At 46.7% G+C, this 20438-nt stretch overlaps 1 protein-coding gene across 1 annotated transcript in view; it reads right to left on the bottom strand.

The window, feature by feature from the left end:
* The window catches only part of FER1L6 (fer-1 like family member 6), a 116348-nt gene that overhangs the window by 38341 nt on the left and 57569 nt on the right, over positions 1-20438 (bottom strand). The window contains 9 exon segments of the mRNA XM_029923322.1: positions 915-1030; positions 2169-2208; positions 3390-3512; positions 5179-5439; positions 6272-6442; positions 7462-7623; positions 7886-7996; positions 16873-17022; positions 19926-20060. Of these exon segments, the coding sequence (XP_029779182.1) occupies positions 915-1030; positions 2169-2208; positions 3390-3512; positions 5179-5439; positions 6272-6442; positions 7462-7623; positions 7886-7996; positions 16873-17022; positions 19926-20060 (1269 nt within the window).

Raw genomic sequence — 20438 nt, 5'->3', positions numbered from 1 at the left:
GGACACTCAAATCAGTAAATGTTCATTAAGCAACTAATCCTTTATTCATAAGGTGATAGAATATTTGCTTTTGTTACCATACAGCCATGAATTTTTCAAGTGCAAAGTTATATATATATATACTTAGAAATGCAAAATCAAATTAAGTTTTAGGTTTGGTAATATTGAATCAGTTATTCAAATTTCCTGTCAAAATTACTTATCCAAATTTGTTATATATAATTTTTATACTCCCAATTTTCTTTTTTTCTTTTTTTTAAAGTTTATTTATTTATTTTGAGATAAAGAGGGAGAGCATGTACACGCACATGATCAGGAGAGAAGCAGAGAGAGAGGGAGAGAGAGAGAATCCCAAGCAGACTCCATGCTGTCAGTGAAGAGTTCTGTTCAGGGTTTGAACCCAGGAACTATGATATCATGACCTGAGCCAAAATCAAGAGTTGGATGCTTAACCAACTGAGCCAACCAGGCACCCCAACACTCCCAATTTTCATATCCATAAATATGCCTCTAGCTAATAGCCTCTGACTAATGTTAAGATTGGTCTGATGGAGCTGACTGTCGGGAGAGTTAAAACTCTTGCTATTTGATCATATTTTGAACATGAAAATGTCAGTCTCTGAAAGCTGAGCCAAGGAGACCTCATCCAATGCAAATTTCCTTGCTGGATCCAGGCTAACAGATGTAAGTTATGCCCCCTCTCAATATGAGGACATAGAAAATAAAAAACTGGCAAGCTCCATTGTTTGGGCTTGCACGTTTGTTAAGGTTCATTTCTTTGCATCTGTGATTATAGTGAAGATAATCTAAATTAGTTCAGGCAAAGGCATTACTAGGGTTGACCAAAGCAGTAACAGAACCCGCCTCCGGAGCCTCCCATCCCATCCATGGCCAAGATGGCTGTGTCCACATACCTGCAAGACGGCCAGGTTGGGTATTTCATCTCCTTTGAATTTCTTCTTGAGCATTTTGTCTTTCTTCTTCTTTGCCCCATCTTCTATATTTACCACCACCTCATCTGGCTTCACCCCTGTGGATATTTAGTGGAAATTGTTAGGCTTCCCAGGACTGTTGAGAAGGAACAAAGTCAAACTCCCTCTTTCCCTTTGCTCCAGCATACATGCCATGACTTTTGTTTCCAAAAAGAAGTAGCAACATTTTGCTGTGGGATGGGAGGAAATGCCACTTGCATAGCAAAGCAATGACATCTGATCCCCCTGGGGCCAGGCAATGTGCTGGTTTGTCCTAGTGTATGTAGGAATTCATTAAACTAGGCACCGAGAGGGAAGTAAGTACATAAGCTGCCCAGTCATCCAACTAGCTAAGAACAGACCCAAGTTGGACAGACTCCAAAGCTTTTAGTTCTATTTCTTCTTAGATCTGCTTAGGGACTTGAGATTCATCTAGTTCAGCAACTTGAAGCTCAGATACTTTAAGGGTCTTGAAGCAAGTCACAAATGTAGTTAGAGAGATTACTCAGGAATTTTCCAGGAGCAGTCTCTAAGGAAAAAACTGCCTGAGGTCAACCCCTAGCTCTGCTATTTTCCAGCCCTGTAAACTTGAGCAGGCTTCTCAATGTCTTTGTACCTCTGTTTTATCACCTGCAAAGTGAAGATACCATTGCCAATGTTAAGGCTGATCTTGGGATTAAATCTCCCAATTAGAAGTGGTCCAAGGAACCGAGTGAGCCTGGTTCTGCTTTTCCTACTTCTTTCAGGGTCACCACGTGTTGTCACTATTGATTTTAGGCCAAGACCTACCCTTGTAGGTCATTTCAAATCCCAGCCTCTTTCATCTGAACTTCTACCAAGACAGATCTACCCAATCCTCATAAACTGAGTTGGGAACCTAAACTCCAGGTCACTTCTATCAAAGCTCACCACACTGGTGCTGGCCCATAAGGCCAGCTTCCTCGCGCTTTTGCCCTGCTGTTTCTACATCAAGACAGGAGGCAGAGGGGTGGTCCAGCACTGAATTGGGTTCTGATCCCAGTACAGCTCAAATTAGCCACATGACCTTCATACAGTATTGTTCTTTATACATATACTGTTCCTCACTTGGGAAATGAGGGAGCAGAGAACTACCATGCCTCTCACTGCTCCCTTTTAGAAATTTTCTTTCCCCAGTGGGAGACTGCATGCTCACATACCTGCAGGACAGCCCCTTACCTGCATGACCTCTTTTCTCCTTGGGACTGCTCTCCTTCTCCTTTGAGAGAAGAGGGAGACAAGATTATTGATACTGCCATGCCTCACGTATGGATCCTGACTGCAAACAGCATTCTGCATTCTTGGAGATGTCATCTTAAAAGACTATGCAAACTGTCCCCAAGTGAAGCCTCACTGACAGACCTGGAACCTGACTGCAGAGAGATGGCCAGCCCTATGGAAGAGGTGCCCCTGCATCCAAGAAAAGAGCCAGCCAGCTGCACACTTCTTTGGCCTCTGTGCACAGCACCTTCTCAGTGACTGCCTCTCTTCCCCAATGTTTCCACCTTCCTGGAATGTCACCTGGTCTGCACCATGGATTTTACCTACTGGCACGGGATTTCGGGGTTGGTCCCTGGGGCTGAGGAGGTTAGCAGAGCAAGGGGAGAGGGCTGAGCCTTCCCTAGAGGTGGTAGGGCTCATTTGGTTGGTTTATTTAACTCTACATCAGTATTCATGGGAGGTCCTAGATGATGACACTATGGAATTTCCAAATGAAAGAATCAGAAGAGTTTCTATTCACTTGAATGTGATGATAACATATGACTAATTTTCCTTTCCTTGTTGACTGGAGGATGAGAAGTTCTACCAAATTCATCCACTGGCCTTTCCCTTGAATTTCTTGACCCACTTTCCAGCGGTTCTCCTGCTTTATAATTCAATCCCTTTCTTGTCCCATGTGCACGAAGTCCTGCTTTGGCAACCTGTTGATTATTTCCATTCACTAAGGCCAGGTCCTCTGCCTTTGCTGTGACAGCTTCCCATATGAACTCAGAATCCTGCTGGAGACCAGGGGTCCTTTGATCTGGGTATCTCCAGGTGCACCTGGAGCCCCCCTCATCACCATGCACATCTATTCAGGGACCTCCTTGCTTTCGGGTGGATCTTTCTGAGTCTGATGTGGGGAAAGATCTCCAGATGCTATGCCAGACTGAATGACCCTCCAGCATTGACAACAGAGCCTGTGTCCTAGGGTCAGCCCCGGCCAGAGGGTGAGGATTTTGCAATTTTGAATCCCTGGTCCTTCCAGGCTTCAAACCTTTCTGCAGTTAACAGAATCATACCTAAGAAGTCCCTACCTATAGCAGAATCTAAAAGGGGATACTGTGGGACTGAGGGGGGTGGAGACAGCTGTGCTTTCTTATCAAATCCCTTGACTCTCACAGCCAGGAGAGACTCTACCTTCGGGGCTTTCTTTAGGGAGGCGTAATATTTGGACCACCAGTCAATGACGTTTTCAGCAGACTCATCCGCTATGGTCCTCCTTCTCCTTTTGGTTGACTTTCGGGTAGGTTTCCTGGCATCCTGGCAAGGAATGAGGCATGGATTATTAGTTAGGTCTGGTGGCTGGCTGCTTTCCTGGAGATCAGATGAAGGCATGGCAGGCTGTGTGACAGACACCCTCTGTACCACTTCAATAAATGACCCTTTAATCATCCAGCCATCCATTCACTCATTTACTCAGCAAACATTTATTATTATTTAAACACAGGGATGTGAGATATTATGCTTGGCTGGGGGCCCAAGGGGAGTGAGAAACTACCCCCACAGGTGGGAGGCTTAATTCAGTAGAGGAGACACACGCTTCATGGTACAGCGGGCTAGGGCAGAAAAGGCATTAGCTGCCGAGCAGTTAATATAAGTTTTGTGATTTTCAGCGTCCTCAGCTAGGGGACCTTCATCCCTGCTTCCTTCACTGTTGTGAGGATTAAGCAACATAATGTAGACAATTTCCCTTTAGCATCGTTTCTGATTTGAATGGGTGCAAATCAGTGATACCAACAACATAAGTAAGGGGGTATAGGAGAGACAGGGACCCATAACCAGCAGAAAGGAGGCATCTGGGGAGAAGACAGTGGTCCTACGACAGACTCATCATGTACTCATCATCAGTTTGCTCTCAGATGTCTCTTGAGTACCTTCAATGTGCCAGGCACATTATCAAGTACAGGAGGTACAAGGATCTTTAAAAAATCATCTGTGACTTGGGTGCCACCCACACTTTTACAGTGGCAACACACATTTAAACTGGGCATTCTAAAATAAAGTGGCAGGTGCAATGCTGGTGGGGTACAGAGAACCCCTTGAGATGCCCTCAGATAAGAACCACCTGAGCAAATATCTATGAAGCTGTCTTACTCTGTTTTTTATTTCAGCCTTTACCATTCACTGGGCAAGTAATCCCTCCGGACTTTCTTAACACTGCCTCCTTCTTGGGGTGCCTGGGTGGCTCAGTCAGTTAAGCAACCAACTTTGGCTCAGGTCATGATCTCATGGTTTGTGGGTTTGAGCCCTGCATTAGGCTCTGGTGCTGACAGCTCAGAGCCTGGAGCCTGCTTCAGATTCTGTGTCTCCCTCTCTCTGTGTCCCGCCCCCCACCACGTGCTCGCTTTCTCTCTTTCTCTCTCAAAAATTAAGTAAACATTACAAAAATTTTTTAAAAACACTGCCTTCTTCTTTAGTCGGTTGATATACCAGGATTTTGCACTCAAATTTAGGACTTAGAAAGATTCATCACATTCTTGCTGTACGGCTCTTTGTGTACTTGTTAATCTTGCTTTCCAGAATCTCAGCTGAGGATGAGGAGTCTCATTTTTCTTTAGATTCCAGAGATTTTAGATTTTTTTTTTCGGTCTTACTTGTTCTTGTACAAAGTAGGTTCTGAATATTTGTGGAATAGGCCTAGGAAAGGAAATTATTGTCTTTCCAAGCTAATGAATTGAGAACAGCTTCTGTTCAGTTAAATTCGACTGCCACAGTTGGCCAGCACTTGAATTTCATATACACTGACCTCTCAGTTCCACAGCAATGCTGTGAAGTAGGTATCAGTGTACTCATGTTACGGATGAGGAAACTGAGGCTCAGAAACATGAAGTCACTTGCTCCTGGTCGCATGGCTAGCAGGTGGGAGGATTCGTAACAAGCCTCTAGTGCAAAGCCTTGTAAATACGAAGAGGGGTTACATTCTGACCTTAGCTTTGCCGTCTTTTGGTCGCTCCTCGTCTGCAGGTTTGAGTTCAGGCTCAAGCATTGGAGATGAGTCAGGGATGTCAACCAAGCTGGTTGGTGGAATCTGGGCAGAGTCGGGTACCACGGTGGGAGGTGGCTCAACATTCACATAGATGTGATCTGTTGGTGGCTCCTGGGAGGAGCGGAGGGATCCGGAAGGCTCAGAGGCTATTAGCGAATCTGAAACAGGTGAAATGGAAATACATCAGGTCAGGCAACTGGGCTGCAAAACAGAGTGGCCATTTCAGAGACCCAGTACTGGAAATCAGACAGATCTGGATTCAAATATGGCATATGTATATTCCAAAGAAAATCCCATGCAGGATCCTCCCTTGGGCAGTACTCACAAGGATATTCACAACAGCATCATTTGTGGAAAGTGGGAAGTTGGAGATAGCCTAGGGGTCCAATATCAGGGGAAAGGAAAAGCACTGTGGGGTAGATCAGCAGGTGGGGGTGACAAGGTAATGTACACGCAGCGATATGAATAGGTCTTAAAGCATACCTTTGAGCAAAAAGAGTACAAAACCAAGTGAAGATTACAGCATCGTATTATATATGTTGAGTAAATGGACTGAAATCTTACAAAGGGGGCAGTGTGGAGCCTGCAGTGGGCAGGGGGTTGGGGGGAGGGGGTGAGGAATAAGGCACAGGGGGGCAGTGGTATGAAACAGAAGCACTGACCAGACCAGTGATGACTGCACAGCATGAGCAGAGAAGTGCAGTTAACTCCACTCTGCACCTGAGATCCAAAATGGAACAAATCAAAGTAACAGCAAGCAAAGAAAATGTCAGGGAGCAAAGGCGGGAGGGAGCTGGAGTAATATCCGTGGAAGCCCTTTTAGAGGAGCTGACCTTGGTGTCAGTCTTAGAGTCAGAATCTGGCAACTTAAGAAGCAGAGGGGGCTGTAGGAGCAAAGTCTCTGGAAAGCTCCACTTGACCATGGGGCACCCTCTTCGTGCAGGGTCCCACAGCAGAACTGGCCCTGCAGACACTACGGCTTTGGAGTCTGAAGCTTCAGAAAATCTAGAAGGCACTTCCTACCTTGCTCAACTTGGGTTCCATCCACCTCTGAGGGGAGGGCCAGGAGCTCCTTGGATTTACACAAAAACTGCTTCAAGCAGTTGATGGTGTAGGTGCCCACCAGGGTGCTCCTCCCGAAAGCTCTCCAGTCCACCACACAGATGCTGAGGGGCGGGTGCAGAAGCTCGTTCTCAGGCAGTTCCTGGGAGAAGAGGCCAGGGTTAAGTGGGGCACTGCCTGGTGGCCTGCCGACCCATTTAGAGGCCCGGCCAAAGCAAACCAGGCACCCCTGCAGCCGGTCAGAAGTCGGGAGCACTGCCTTCCAAGCCAGGGAATCATTACCCACAATAGGAGGGATGGGACTAACAAGTCATCTCAGGTGTAGATCGCAAACTCACAGACTGCCAGACTCTTGATAGTCTTTAGTCCTACTTTGTCATTGTGTACTAGCAGACCCAAGAAAACAGATGGAAGTGGATACATTAAAAATGGAGCTGGGGGTGAGGGGCCAGTGTCCTCCTTCCTGATCCTCCCCCGCTCCCCGCACCCCACCCCGGGGGGGTGCCCAGTGTGAAAGGTTTGTGAACACCGCACACGTTCCCCAATTCCAGTCTCCGCTAATTTAGAAGATGTGGCCATCGGAGCTGACTGGGTTGCACAAACCAAACCTTCTTCACAGTTACTTCCAGATGCATGCACAAAAATGTGCTAAATATTGAAAAAACAGAAGCGCAGGGGTCAGAGAACATCACTTCAGAAACAGAAGTTCGCCTGTAGGCCACTGATCCGCTTTGTACAAATGATTTTTAAAAAATCTAACCACTAAAATAAGTCTCGTTAAGGAAGCTTCTGGGCCAGTGGTTTGCCAACTTGAGCACGCATCGGAAGCACCTAGAGAGCTCCTTGAGCCAGAGGGGTCTGGGCGGTACTAGGGCAGGGTCTGAGAACCTGCATTTCTAGCAAGTTCCCACGGGGTGCTGATGCTGATGAATTGGGGGCCACACTCTGGAAACCACTGTCAACCTGCCTCGGTTTACCAAACCTTTAAAAACAAAACAACAACATGGCAGCAATAACAAAAGCCTATTTCATCCCATCCTGAGGGTCCTGCTTTTCACTAAATTAGACCATCCTTCCTCCTAGGTAGTGGACACCCCCAAACTCCAAAGCATCTCCCCAAGGGGAGGGACTTTCCTCTACGGAAATGAGGGGAGGCCGTACCACTTCAAAAGCGTCTGCCTGGATGCTGAAGTTCGGGTTGTTCTTGTAGCTCTGGATCACGCAGGACTTGACTCCCCGGCCCCCACACTCGATGAGGACCTGCGGGCGATCCACCGACAACAGCTGCACCTTCTTCATTTCTCGGACTCCCCAGAAGAGAACCTGGCGAGAGGGCCGGCGCAGCGGTCACTCGGAGGCGCAGGCAGGAGCAGCGTGCGGGCGCTGGGCTGGGCGAGGACAGTCAGATGTGCTCCCTGGCATTCCCGGCGGGTTCCAGGAAGGGCTGTGCAGCCCACTGAGGGCCCCAGCCTGTCAGCCGCGCCTCATTTCCACCCCACGCTCCCCTCTCACAGTGCGGGCATGTTCAGCAGTGCACCGCTGCCCGTGGCCCCAAAGAAGGAGTCAGTCTTCCCATGCCCCATACCTCCACTCGGTATTTACTCAGCACTGGCCGAATGCTGGCAGGAACTGGGTAGAGGTGGGTGACATCTGGTGGGTCAACGGGAGGAAGTCCTTGCGGCCCAGATGGAGGGACCTACCACACAGAGCAAGGGCTGGTTGGAAGGTCGGGGAGGGGCAGGCAAGGCCAACTGGTACAGCACTGCCTCACCCACACAACACTCACACACAAAAGCACTGTTTCCAGCCTCACGGAGAGCCACAGCAGTGCATTACACACTTAGTGATTTATTCATTGACTATATTTATTCATCGACACCTTCACCAGGGTGATCAATATTTAGTGAGCTCTTATAACGTGCCACAAAGCTAACAGGTTAAAAAGCTTTCGCTAAGGTCACACTATAGCAGAACAACAGCAGTTTGGGGTGGAAAGGGGTTCTGATCCAGTTCTGAGCTCTGAGACTTCACTATACCCCCATTACATACTACTACAAAAGATGCCTAGTTAGTCAGATAGAGACTACGTCTTTATCAGTGAAACAGAAATGAAGTCTTCTGAAGACCTCCAGGACAAAAAGGTGTCATTTCCTGTGCATTTGGCCATACAGAAGCCACAGGAGGGGGGCCCCTGGGTGGCTCAGTTGGTTGAGTGTCCAACTCTTGGTTTCTGCTCAGGTCACGATCTCATAGTTTGTGAGTTCAAACCCTGCATCTGGCTCCACGCTGATAGTGTGGAGCCTGCTTGGGATTCTCTGTCTCCCTCTCTCTCTCTGCTCCTTCCCACTAGTGCACACTCTCTCTCTCAAAATAAATAAATAAACTTAAAAGAAAGGAAGCCACAGGAAGGATCATCATTGAAATCTCACACAAAAGTCTTGGAAAGTCTCCAGAGGCCACCCCACACTGCCTTAAGGGAACCAGCTCAATGTCCACATCTTCCCAAAATCCGTCCCTGATTTGACCCCAGTCACTGTGGCCATTCTCCTACCCTTCAGTCCTTGGACTGCAGAGTGTCTTCTATGGAAGGTTAGTGCAGAAATCAGTGGACTGAGCCTGGACACAGGCCCTGCTGTGTGACCCTGTGTGAGTCCCTTCCCTTCTCTGGGCCTCAGATATCAGGCCAGATGACCCTTCAAGCCCCTTGTGAGTCAGATGCTTGGGGCATGTTTGTCTGACTTGGTCAAGAGGAAGCCTCTGTTTACTTCATTTCATCTCTAAGCCCCTGGAGCAGAACTCCACATCCCGCGGGTTCCTGATAAATGTTTATTGGCTGACTGACACATTAGCTCCATATGCTCGAGAAAGCTTAATTGCTCATCAAAACCTTCAAAGCACAAACATATCACCATCTCTTCACTAACATATTCTAGTTGGCAATGGCAGATGTGGTTAAGCTAATTATAAGAAAGCTCTGACAGAGAAGACAGCAGACCCCTTGGAGGCCAGATAGGCTGAGGACAATGATGCTGCAGAACCAGACTCCATGAAGGTACTGGAAGCCATGAGGATGCACACCGAGCGCCACCCAGCCTCGAGCCATGCAGCCAGCACAACCTCGCCTCCCTGAGAAAGCTAACTTTCCTCCAGCTGCAGGGGGAAAGCCACAGGATGGCTGTGGTATTGGCATCGATGGGGCCCCTGGCTGGGCTTTTGTAAAAGTACCGCCTGTTTCCTCATCTGGGGCCGCCAGGAAATGTCCTGAAGAAGGTTTGTTCCACAGTGCCTGACAGATGCCCTTGAGCTCAACGTGGGCCTTGAAGGGTTCCAAACTGTGGTGTAGACTGAATGACTCCAATTTCAGCCAAGACTAGACGTTCTCACAGGGAAATGGGTCAGCTGCTGGCTTATTATGGGTCCAGAGGAAGATAAAGAATTGTTACGGAGCACTTGGGTGGCTCAGTGGATTAAGTGTCTGACTCTTGGTTTCAGCTGAGGTCATGATCTTGCAGTTTGTGAGTTCGAGTCCTGCATTGGGATTGGGGTTGGGATTCTCTCTCTCTCTCTGTGTCCTTCCCCTGTTTATGCTCTCTCTCTCAAAATAAAAATATAAACTTAAAAAAAAGAATCCTTATGAAGGCAAGATGTGAGCCTCAGAGGCAGGTTGAATAGGCTGGTCCAAAAGCTGATATATATATCCCAGTGGGGACAAATCTTTGGACCTCAAAGGAGGTCCAGGTGCAGGGCCAGGACAAAGAACTACAGCGAAAATTTATGGAGGTGCCACTCTCAGGGTCATGCATGAGTCTAGTCCCAGCCCTGCTCATCTGAAAAATCCCTGGTGTGCAGAAGCCCTTCTGTATCCTCTGGGTCCCTCAGCGCATCATTTACCCTTGCATTGCTGCTCTTCTTTGGTGCCATGGGCAGTACAGTCTAGACCTCCATTGCTTGCTAGCTGTGTGAGCTTGAAAAAGTTGCTCAGTGTCTCTGAGTTCTGTCATTTTGTAAAGTAAAGATCATGATGTCTAACTCATGGGTTGCTGTGAAGAACGTCGGAGACAGCGTGCAGGACAATGGGCACACTCAGCACATGCAAGTTCCCTAGAAGCAGGCATCAACTGGAAACGGCAAAGGCAGAAGGTCAAGTTCACACCATCTTAATCTTCAACTGGATTCAGGCGATCTAGGATTGCTATGCCCCAAACTACCTCAAAAGCAAATTTAAATCCTTGTGCAAGAAAAACAATATTGTTCTAGGCTCAAATTTTCTCTACATATTTTTGGGAGTGAGTAAACATGTTTGAAAATATTGTATTGAGAGTCTACTATGGGTGAAATATTAGCATTGACTTCCATGTGTGACGTGGAGATGACTCTCATTCCCCACTGCCAACTCAGCAGTCAATCCTGTGGACTCCCCCAGAATCCTCTTTTTTCATGATTACCCTTTTTAAAAATTGTTTTTAGTTTTTTTAATGTTTATTCATTTCTTGAGAGAGAGGAACAGAGCATGAGTGGGGGAGGAGCAGAGAGAGAGGGAGACACAGAATTCAAAGCAGGCTCCAGGCTCTGAGCTGTAAGGGGCTCAAACCTATGAACCACAAGATCATGACCTGAGCCAAAGCTGGATGCTAACTGACTGAGCCACCCAGGCGCCCCTCAAGGCTGTACTCTTGATCCAAGTTCTTGAGTTCTTCAGCCTGGATTACCTGAAGAGGCTCCCAGTTGCCTTCCTTGTTCCCCCCTGGGCCCCTTCAGCATATACTCAATCCAGCATCCATAGTTTTCAACATAAATCAGATCTGCTCAAAATCCTCTCTTGTCTTCCTGTCTCTTATGGCATCAATGCCAAATTCCTTACAGCACTCCATGTGACCTGCCACTGACTCCATCTACACTGCACTGCAGCCACATTGACATCCTTGCTGGTCCTCGAAGATGCCAGGCATACTTAGGCTTCAGGCACTGCCATTTGCTGCTCCCTCTGCACTAACTCTCTTTGCCCATATACCTGCATGCCCTACTTGTCATGACCTTCCAGGTCCTGACTTAAATACCACTTTCTCAGTGAGGCTTCCCTGGATGCCTAAAATGTTGACCCTGGCCTCTCCCCCAACACACATTCCACTCCACACCTCATAGGACTTTACCTCTTCTTCTTAGCATTTATCACACTGTTGTTACATTATAATTTACATAATGTCTTCTATTATCTCCCCATCACTAGAATATAAGTCCCATGAGGTCGGGAGTTTTCTCTTTATTCACTGATGGATTTTTAAAAAATGTTTATTTAGTTTTTGAGAGAGAGAGAGAGCTCGAGTGCAGGTGTATGAGCATGAGTGGGGGAGGGGCAGAGAGAGAGAGAGAGAGAGAGAATCCCAAGCAGGCTTCATGATGTCAGCACAGAGCCTGACACAGGGCTCCATCTCACAAACTGTGAGATCATGACCTGAGCCAAAATAGAGGCTAAACTGACTGAGCCCCTATTTAGTGATGAATTCTTAAGAACATGCCTGACACGTAATGGACACTCAATAATATTTGTTTGCATGAATGAATGATTGAAACAGTCCTGCCTTCAAAAAACTTACAGATTAATGGGCATAAGCCTGTAAACAATCAACCTTACCATAGCCTGAATTTAAAAAAAAAGAGGTGATGTGCTATAAGATGGTAGAAAATGTTTAATTTGACCCAGGTGAGGATGGGGAGAGCTTCCTGGAGGAGGAATCTCTTGTTCTGAACTTTGGTGATGACCATTATCCTAAATAGTAGAGTGCAGGGCAGAAGCTGGTGTAGGTGGAGTGAAGACCTTTCGGGATGGACTAACAGCAGGTCCAAAAGCAGAGGAGCACATCTGTGTGGTGAGGTCAGGGAACTCACGGTAGCCGGCATACAGAGGCCATAGATGTGCAGAGTAATATGAGGAAGTGTGAGGCTGCAGAAGCAGTTTGAAGACAAGTTTGGGAGAGCTTGAATGCCAAGCTACCAAGACATTCTCCTATGGGCCAGGCTTCCTTTTCATGAGATATGAAGAGTTATCACACACACACACACACACACACACACACACACACACACACACACACTTTTCCTAGTCACAGCATTTGGAAAATGTTGGATCTTCTGAGTGTTTACCATAGTAATAGGCATTCCAAATATCCCAAATCCCCAAGAGGGATATAATATGAGGCATTTCTCTAACTGTCTCTTCACTGTGCATAGAAAGACTGTATTTGGTATTCCCCAAAGTAGACTTTAAGAAATGTTTCTGGAGGTAGGAAGCAGGGGCCACTGATGAATTTTGAAGAGGACAGTGGAATGGGTTAACTTGTCTTCTAGAAGGAATGAGGAGGATGAAGCAAAAGAGAAAAGGTAATAAGCTCAAAGACCAGGGAAGAGGCCAATGCAAGGATCCTGAAGAGAAATATGGCAGCAGGAAAGATGGAAACTGTGGAGGACAGGCTTGGCCTGGCTAAGGGTGCACACACAGAGGGAAGAATTAAAGCAGAGACTGAGTTTTCAAGGCAGAGAACAGGGGCAAAGAGTGGGGCCATGAGCCAGGACTGGATGGACAGACAAGGGGCCATGGGTTTGGGTAGGGGAGGGAAATGGAGACCATTAACTCAGTCTGGACATGGAAGAGCCAAGTTAACAAATCCTTCTTCTGAGACAGGGAGCCATTTCAGCAATGGGGGTGGAGAGGCTGAAGCAAACCACCCACAGATGAAAACTGAGAGCAGCTGGTGACAAGTGAAGGCATTTTCCAGCTCTTGTCTGCTCAGCACATACACAATCCACATACTAAGACTGTCACACTGATCAAATTAGGTTTTGAACAAGCAATCAAATAAGAAGTCCTCATGAAACCCTAATGAATTGTATCTCCTAGACTGCTCACCTCTGACAATTAATGCAGTAGAATATTCTTGGCACCCTCATAGTGGAGGGAGGAGGGGGCCCTCATCTTTGAGTGGGGACCCTCAGCATGAAGCGAGGGAGCTAGGGAGGGAGAGGGGGGCCCTCAGCATGGAGGGAGGGAGGACCACGGGACCAAAAGAGCCAAGCCCACAGGGATCAGTCACCCAGCCCTTCACTGAGGGACTAGGAGACTCAGTCTCAGAGCTCATCAGGCAGCTTCCTGTCCAGAAAAGAGCAGCTGACTGAATCCCAGTTAATCCTGAGCCTCAGTCTCCTGACATATAAAATGGGAGCCTTGCACTAGATGTGGTTTTCCCAAGCCGGCCGGCCATTCCTCTACCACTTTTATCGTCTGTACTTTGATCCAGTGAACATTTTCATTAGTAATTATGATGCTAAGTAAAAAAGTACCACTTGCCATAAATGAAAAGCAACTTTAAAGATAAAACCAATGAAAATAAAACAGGTTATTGGAATATGTAATGGGAAACATTTCTTATACTTTCTTTTCACTATATTTGGACTGGTGTCCCAAGAAGCAGACTTTGGGAAATGTTCCTGTTGGTAACATTGATCTTTTCTAAAAGTATTGAAGCCTGTGCTCTTTCTTAGAAAAGAAGATTGCAAGTGAAGAGAGGTATTCAAGATAGATAGGCACCAAACAGGAATTTCTGCTGGGAGTAGTTATAAGGATCAAAAGGGGCAAAACCCCATTTGCCACAATATGGATGGACCTTGAGAGCATCATGCTAAGAGAGATAAGTCAACAGAGAGAGACAAATACTATACGATCTCACTTTCATGTGGAATCTAAAAGAGCCTAATTCATAGAAACAGTGTGTAGACTGGCAGTTGTCACGGGCAGGGGATGGAAGATGGGGTGGGGGAAATTGGGAGATGCTGGTCAAAGGGTACAGACTGTAATTATGAGATGAATAAGTTCTGGGGATCCAGCGTAGAGCGTGGTGAGTTTAGTTAACTTGGATATTTGAAAGTTGCTCAGATAAGCACAAAAAAGGTGATTATGTGAGGTTAGATAGCTGTGTGAGATGGGTTTGATAACTAACCTTAATTGTGGTAATCGTTTCATAATATGTACTATGTGAAATAATCATGCTGTATACCTTAACATGTATACAGTGTTATATGTCAATTATATCTCAGCAAACCTGGGGGTGGGGAGGGCAAAACTCCCTCCATATTGATTTGATATTATTTCATGCTCTACCTGCTTTCAACCTAAAATCAGTCATTGAAAGCCTAAAACTGACTGGACTTTCACTTGAGGAAAGACAGGATCAGCTGGTTTTGAAGGTCATTTTCAGTTCTAACCCAAATGTTTCTGTGTAACACGCATCCATCTGGTGGGAGCGGTTTTATTAGAATTTCTCTTGGGTTTATCATCCCGGAATCCTGAACCTACGACTTGTAAGACAAAAATGTTTCTAGTCCTCACTCGTATCTTCTGAGGCCGCAGTCATTATGGGCTGGAGTCAATGCCGGTCTTCTTAGGGCTCACGTAGCTTCAGTTCCTCCAGAAGAGAGCTCCCTCCTTCTCTAAGGCCACCATTCCATCCTTAACAAGTGCCGTCTTGGGGCACCTGAGGGGCTCAGTTCGTAGAGCATCTGACTCTTGATTTCTGCTCAGGTCATGATCCTAGGGTCATGGGATCAAGCCCCACATTAGGCTCTGTGCTGAGCATGAAGCCTGCTTAGGATAATCTTTCTCTCTCTCTCTCTCTCTCTCTCTCTCTTTCTCTCTCTCTCTGTCCTCCCACCCACCCCTGCCTTTATCCCCCACTTGTGTTCTCTCTCTCTCCCTAAAGAATATAACCATAAAAGAATTAAAAGTTCTGCCTTAAGTGGAGCAAAAACCAGACCACAAAGTGGGGTGACTCTTTGAACTCACTCCTGCAGCCATATGGGACTCGCAGGCTGCAGATGTGGGCAGTCTGGATTTGCACACAAGGGTGCCTAGCCTCTCGGCTGCCCCTGCCCCAGCAGGCTTCCCAGGCTCTCCAGCAATTGGGGGGCTCAGTCAGTCTACCTGGATTCTAGGCCCTGACCTGGCGTGTGGAGCAAGTCATTACCTGCCCACACAGCTCAGTTTCTTCACCTGAATTAAGTAGGTGGGCCTAGATATTTTGCTTTAATATTATATGAATTACTATTTCTAATAAAATACATGGTATTAGTTGAGTGTTTATTCCAGGCCAGGCACTTTCAGGAGACTGATCATCATTCTCATTTTGCAAGTGAAACGGGGAGGTTAAGTAGCTTGCCCAAGGTCACATACTCCTTAAGTACATGGAAATGAGATCCACACCCATGGGATCCGACTCCATTACCTTCCTTCTCCCCCATCTCTGTGTTAGGAGTGCTTGCCTTCTAGGTTCTCTACCAAGTGAACTTTTAAAAATGGGGTTTCTGAAAAATAGGCTTATCTATACAGGAATTGGTCTGACCCAAAGGTACAGTGCCACCTGCCTCAGTGAATGCAATGGTCTCTAAAACAGCCCACTGGGCCCTGTCACTTCTTCTCCAGGACCTCTCCATGTCCCATTTGGTTTTCACTGGATGGTCAGACATGAGAGTCTCAGCTTTCTGCCCCAGTATCCTGCCTCTGCTTTCCGGAAAAGTCTTCTGAGGCACATGTTCATATATTCCCCTCTGTCTTAGAGGGACTGACTAAGAGCTCCCTGTCTTCAGGAAACTGTGATGCAGGGTAAGGAGCAAAAGGCTTTAAAGATCTCGGTTCAGGTGCACCTGGGTGGTTAAGCACTTGACTCTTGATTTCAGTTCAGGTCATGATTTCAGGGTCATGAGATGGAGCCCCATGTCAGGCCCTGTGCTGAGTGTGGAGCCTGCTTGGAATCCTCTCTCCGCCTCTCTCTCTCTCATTTAAAAAACGGTTTCAGTTCAGGTCTTTTAGCTGCATGATGAGGGAGGGCAGACAACTGCACCAATCCTCGGTTTACAATGTGGAAAATGGGAATCCTAACACCTATCTCAACAGGCTTGAGGGAAGTCTATGTGATGAAAGTTACATGAAGCACTGAACATCCCACGTGGTAAGTGACCGCAGGGTTGCTCTCTTCCTCCCTTATATCCTCTCATGGTCTGTATGAACCCCAGAATCTGCATATAGGGCTGCTTAAGCACTGCTGGCCAAACCTGTAAGGATTTTTCATCCTGGGACTCTGACCTATACAGCACAAGGGCTCTAGAAATAGCCTGTGTAACCCGAATTTTTATTTTTGTAAGTTATACCTGGATTTTCTTTTTTTTCTTTTCTTTTTTAACGTTTTATTTATTTTTTTGAGAGAGAGACAGCATGAGCAGGGGAGGGTCAGAGAGAGAGGGAGACACAGAATCCGAAGACAGGCTCCAGGCTCTGAGCTGTCAGCACAGAGCCCAAGGTGGAGCTTGAACCCACGAATGCGAGATCATGACTTGAGACAAAGCCAAATGCTCAACTGACTGAGCCACCCAGGCGCCCCTCACCTGAATTCTTAAGTGGCAGCTCCAGATCCTGAGAAGGAGACCCCTCCAGACACAGGACAGCAGAGAGTGACCAAGCACAGCTTTATGGAAGTGCTCTGGCCGGGAAGGTAGACGGCTGGTGCAGATGACTTCTGGCTCACTTACCTGCAGCAGTTCAAATACAGCAAGGAGGTCCCCTCCAGAGAGGCTCCCGCAAAAGATGGGGTGATAGCACAGCCTGGGTGGCTCATAGTCCTCGTCAGCTAGCTTCACAACAGGAGCAGCCACTGTGGCCCCCAAATATTCTGGCTTCCCCTAAGGCAGAAAGAAAAGAAAGGAATTTGTCCTGATGGTTACCAACCCACTTCTGACCTGCATCAGTGCATTTTAGAAAATAATCTTGACAAAGCTGTCAACCTCATTGTACCCCTCTTGCTACTATCTCACTTTCTTCTTCTGCCGAGCACCTCTTTTTCCTTACCAAGGCTTGCGGGGGGACAGGGGAATCCATGTGGGCTCCCAGGGAAAACTTCTGGGCCCAAGGCTGTTAGGGGTTATCTCTCTTCTCGGCACACAGAGTTCAGTGGAAGAAAGTTAAAAGAATCATCTAGGGTGGACTTGAAGGGGAAAAAAAGAAATAAGGTGGCACCAAACATTCCAGAAGCTCCCTAGGGCAGGACACCATTGTGTTCAGGAACGTGAGCTTTGAAGTCCAGGCAAACCTGAATCTGTGTTCCCAAATCTGCTACTTTCCAGCTCTATGGCCTTGGGCCATTTGCTTAACTTTTTTGAGCCTTACGCCTTAAAAGGAATTAAAAACAGTATGTTTTAATGTGGCCACGGGGACTGACTTAATGATGTATGTGCTTTGCACAGTGACTTATATACATTGAGTGTTCAATATGTGGTAATGTGACAACGAAGTTGATAATGATGATGATGATGATGATGATGATGATGATGAAGGTCAGTATATCCAGGTGATAAAGCAGCTGTGCTCTATTTTTCTTGGTAATAAAAGAGGCCATAAAGATATTCTTATATGTATGCATGTATATGGGCCACAAGGTTCTGGAAGAACTATGAGCACCATCTCCTGCCTCTTCCCAGTCCTGCCCCCAAGAGCACAGGCCATCTCTCCAGGAGCAGTGTGAGGAGTGTGAGGAGAGGGGCTGCTTCACCATTTATCTCAGGAATGGCTGGAATGTAAACTCCATGCGGCAGCTGTGACCCCAGCACAGGGCAGGCCCTCATTACATATTTATTGAGTGAAAGCCAGTTGGATTAACGACCTTCAGAGTACAAGGCCAGCGCCCACACTCTCTGGCTAAGGCCAGAGCTGCCCGGTTCCACGGCCTTTGGACTCATAAACCAGTGCTTACATTCCCGGCTGCAGAGAGAGCCTTGGTTGAGGCAGAAATGGTGTTTAGTTTAAACTAATGATTATTTGATGATTTTTAAATTATTTTTGACTTTAAAACAAACAAAGCTGCCTGCTGGTATCCACTGGAGCCATCAGAACTATCTCTTGAAACAAGTCAAGACACAAGCGGTCTGCAACTGTTTTGTCATGATCCTCTTTGGGAATAATGAGGTAAAAGTGCCCTGGAGATAAAAGAGTAAAGTTAAACCCAAGCCACTAATTTGCCAAATATAAATGCATTGCTTAGAAAGGCAGCAGGCCCTAATGAGGGCACAAGCCACTGGAGAGTGACAGAAAGCTCTAGACTGGAGCCACATTCCGGCAGAGTCCGACTGTAATCATCTGACCAGCACCAGAGGGCTGTGGGCTGAGTGTAGCTGCTGCCGGCAGGTGTAAACAGAACCTCCTGCACGTCTACATGTATCTCTCCAGGAAGAAGAGGCAACATTTTCATATATATTTTTTCACTCCTACTTTCCCTTTTTATTTCGATGTGAGAATGTAGGCTTGTTTCTCTACAAAGGGTCTGGCTTTGGTGGGGCCCAGGAGGATAATCATAGAGTAGGACTCTGGAAGGGGTCTGAAAGGCAAAAGGAAATCCACGTAGCCCAACGGGTTGGTTTAGGAGTTTGCAAAGATGCTTGACTGGTTTTCAAAGAAAAAATACTTAGGATTGGAACCATGCTGTTAGCAACAAAATTTAAAAGGTATTTATCTTGTGGCTGTCTCTACAGAAAATGTATACTTTATGCACAATAGGGGAACTCATATTCCATAAATATATACAATTTGCAGCTCCAATGTATAGCCGGAGGAACAAGGTGCAGAGAGAGTGACATGGCAAAGCAGATACAGCCACACCAGCTACTCATACATGTGCAAGAAAGTTTGGACACAGGAGGCTAGGTTCAAGTTCTAGCTCTGCCTCCAGCTACCTGTGACCTTGAACATGGCATTTGACCTTCCTGGGTTTCTGTTTCCTTCTCCAGGAAGCAAGAGGGGGTTCATACCCCCCAAATCCCTGCTCACCTCCTATAATTCTCCCATCCTAGTATCTTCCGACCTTGCATCTAGGTCAGAGCTGCCAGCATGCTTGAGGAGGTGAGGGGTCTTTAGGAAGGCTTCTTGGAACAACTGTTATACTTACTTGTGCTTCTGCGACTTCCCAGGGAGGTAAAGACATCAAAGAAAATAAATAAGCCTTTGCCTTTAGACTTTTTAATTAAGAAAAAAAAAATAAAAAAGTTTTGTCAGAGTAATTAAAAAAATCCTCTAGTAAGCTTTTAAATCTACTCAATGGAGAACACAGGTATCTTTGGAGAGGAAAAAATTTAGTTAACATCATAACAAAAATGGGACAGGAATGAATGTGGGACTTGGAAGCAAAACCAAGACGAAAATGACCCAGCTACAGAGGCTGAGTTGGTGACAATACCCACCCAGGTCCCTCCAGCCAAGCAAGGTCAGTAAGCGCCTCTGGTTTTCAAGAGACCTGGACATTTTTACTCAGTGTTTCTATTGATCAGCAATAGAACACAGCCCGGGGCTTTATACAAGTATCTTGTTCCTGAAGAAGTATGTGTCCACTGAAGTTCTGTGACCCGGATCCTATTCTAATTGCAAACTAAAGGGAAATCTAAGTGAAAAGCCTTTTAACAAAGCAAATGATCATCACCAATGCTCCTAGTTCTGTAAATCATCATTTTCCCAGAATGGCTCCCAGGCACTTCTAGAGTCCTGAGCAGTCTCAGGCTCGTTAGATAAAGTGCCCAGTCAGCACCACCGGGACACTCACCACCGCGTCGCTGTCATATAGCTCCACCACCACCAAAGGCGGGGACTCCGCCAGCTCCTTCTGGTCTCCATGCAGCACCAAGTCATTGAACAACAGCATCTGGTTCCAGGTTGGGGAGAGGGTCTGGGAAATGACCTGGAAGGTGGGGCCAAAAGAAAAGCAAAAGGTCATTCAACAAGGTGCTAGGGGGCGAGATGCTTTCATCCAACAGGTACTTGTGGAGGGGAAAGAGGACACATCCTTGTCATCTTCGCTCAGTCCTTCAACATCCAAGTGATGACACAAGGCGATGTACTACCACTGGGTACTAGGGGCTCGGGGATGCAGATTCCCTGCCCCAGAGAGCTTCCAGAAGTTCATGAAGTCAGCCCCTGGAATGATTACCAACTTATTTGCATATATAATTTCAACTTAATCCTCTCAGTAGCCTGTGCTGGTGACACCAGCCCCCTCGGTTGAGCACTGTGTACTAGCTGTGGCACTTTACATGCATGGCCTCAATCAAACTTCACA

Source organism: Suricata suricatta, chromosome 15, assembly GCF_006229205.1.
Source record: "Suricata suricatta isolate VVHF042 chromosome 15, meerkat_22Aug2017_6uvM2_HiC, whole genome shotgun sequence".
Classification (NCBI taxonomy): Eukaryota; Metazoa; Chordata; class Mammalia; order Carnivora; family Herpestidae; genus Suricata; species Suricata suricatta.
Note: the sequence above shows the minus strand (reverse complement) of the source record. Positions and strands in the feature narration are given on the sequence as shown.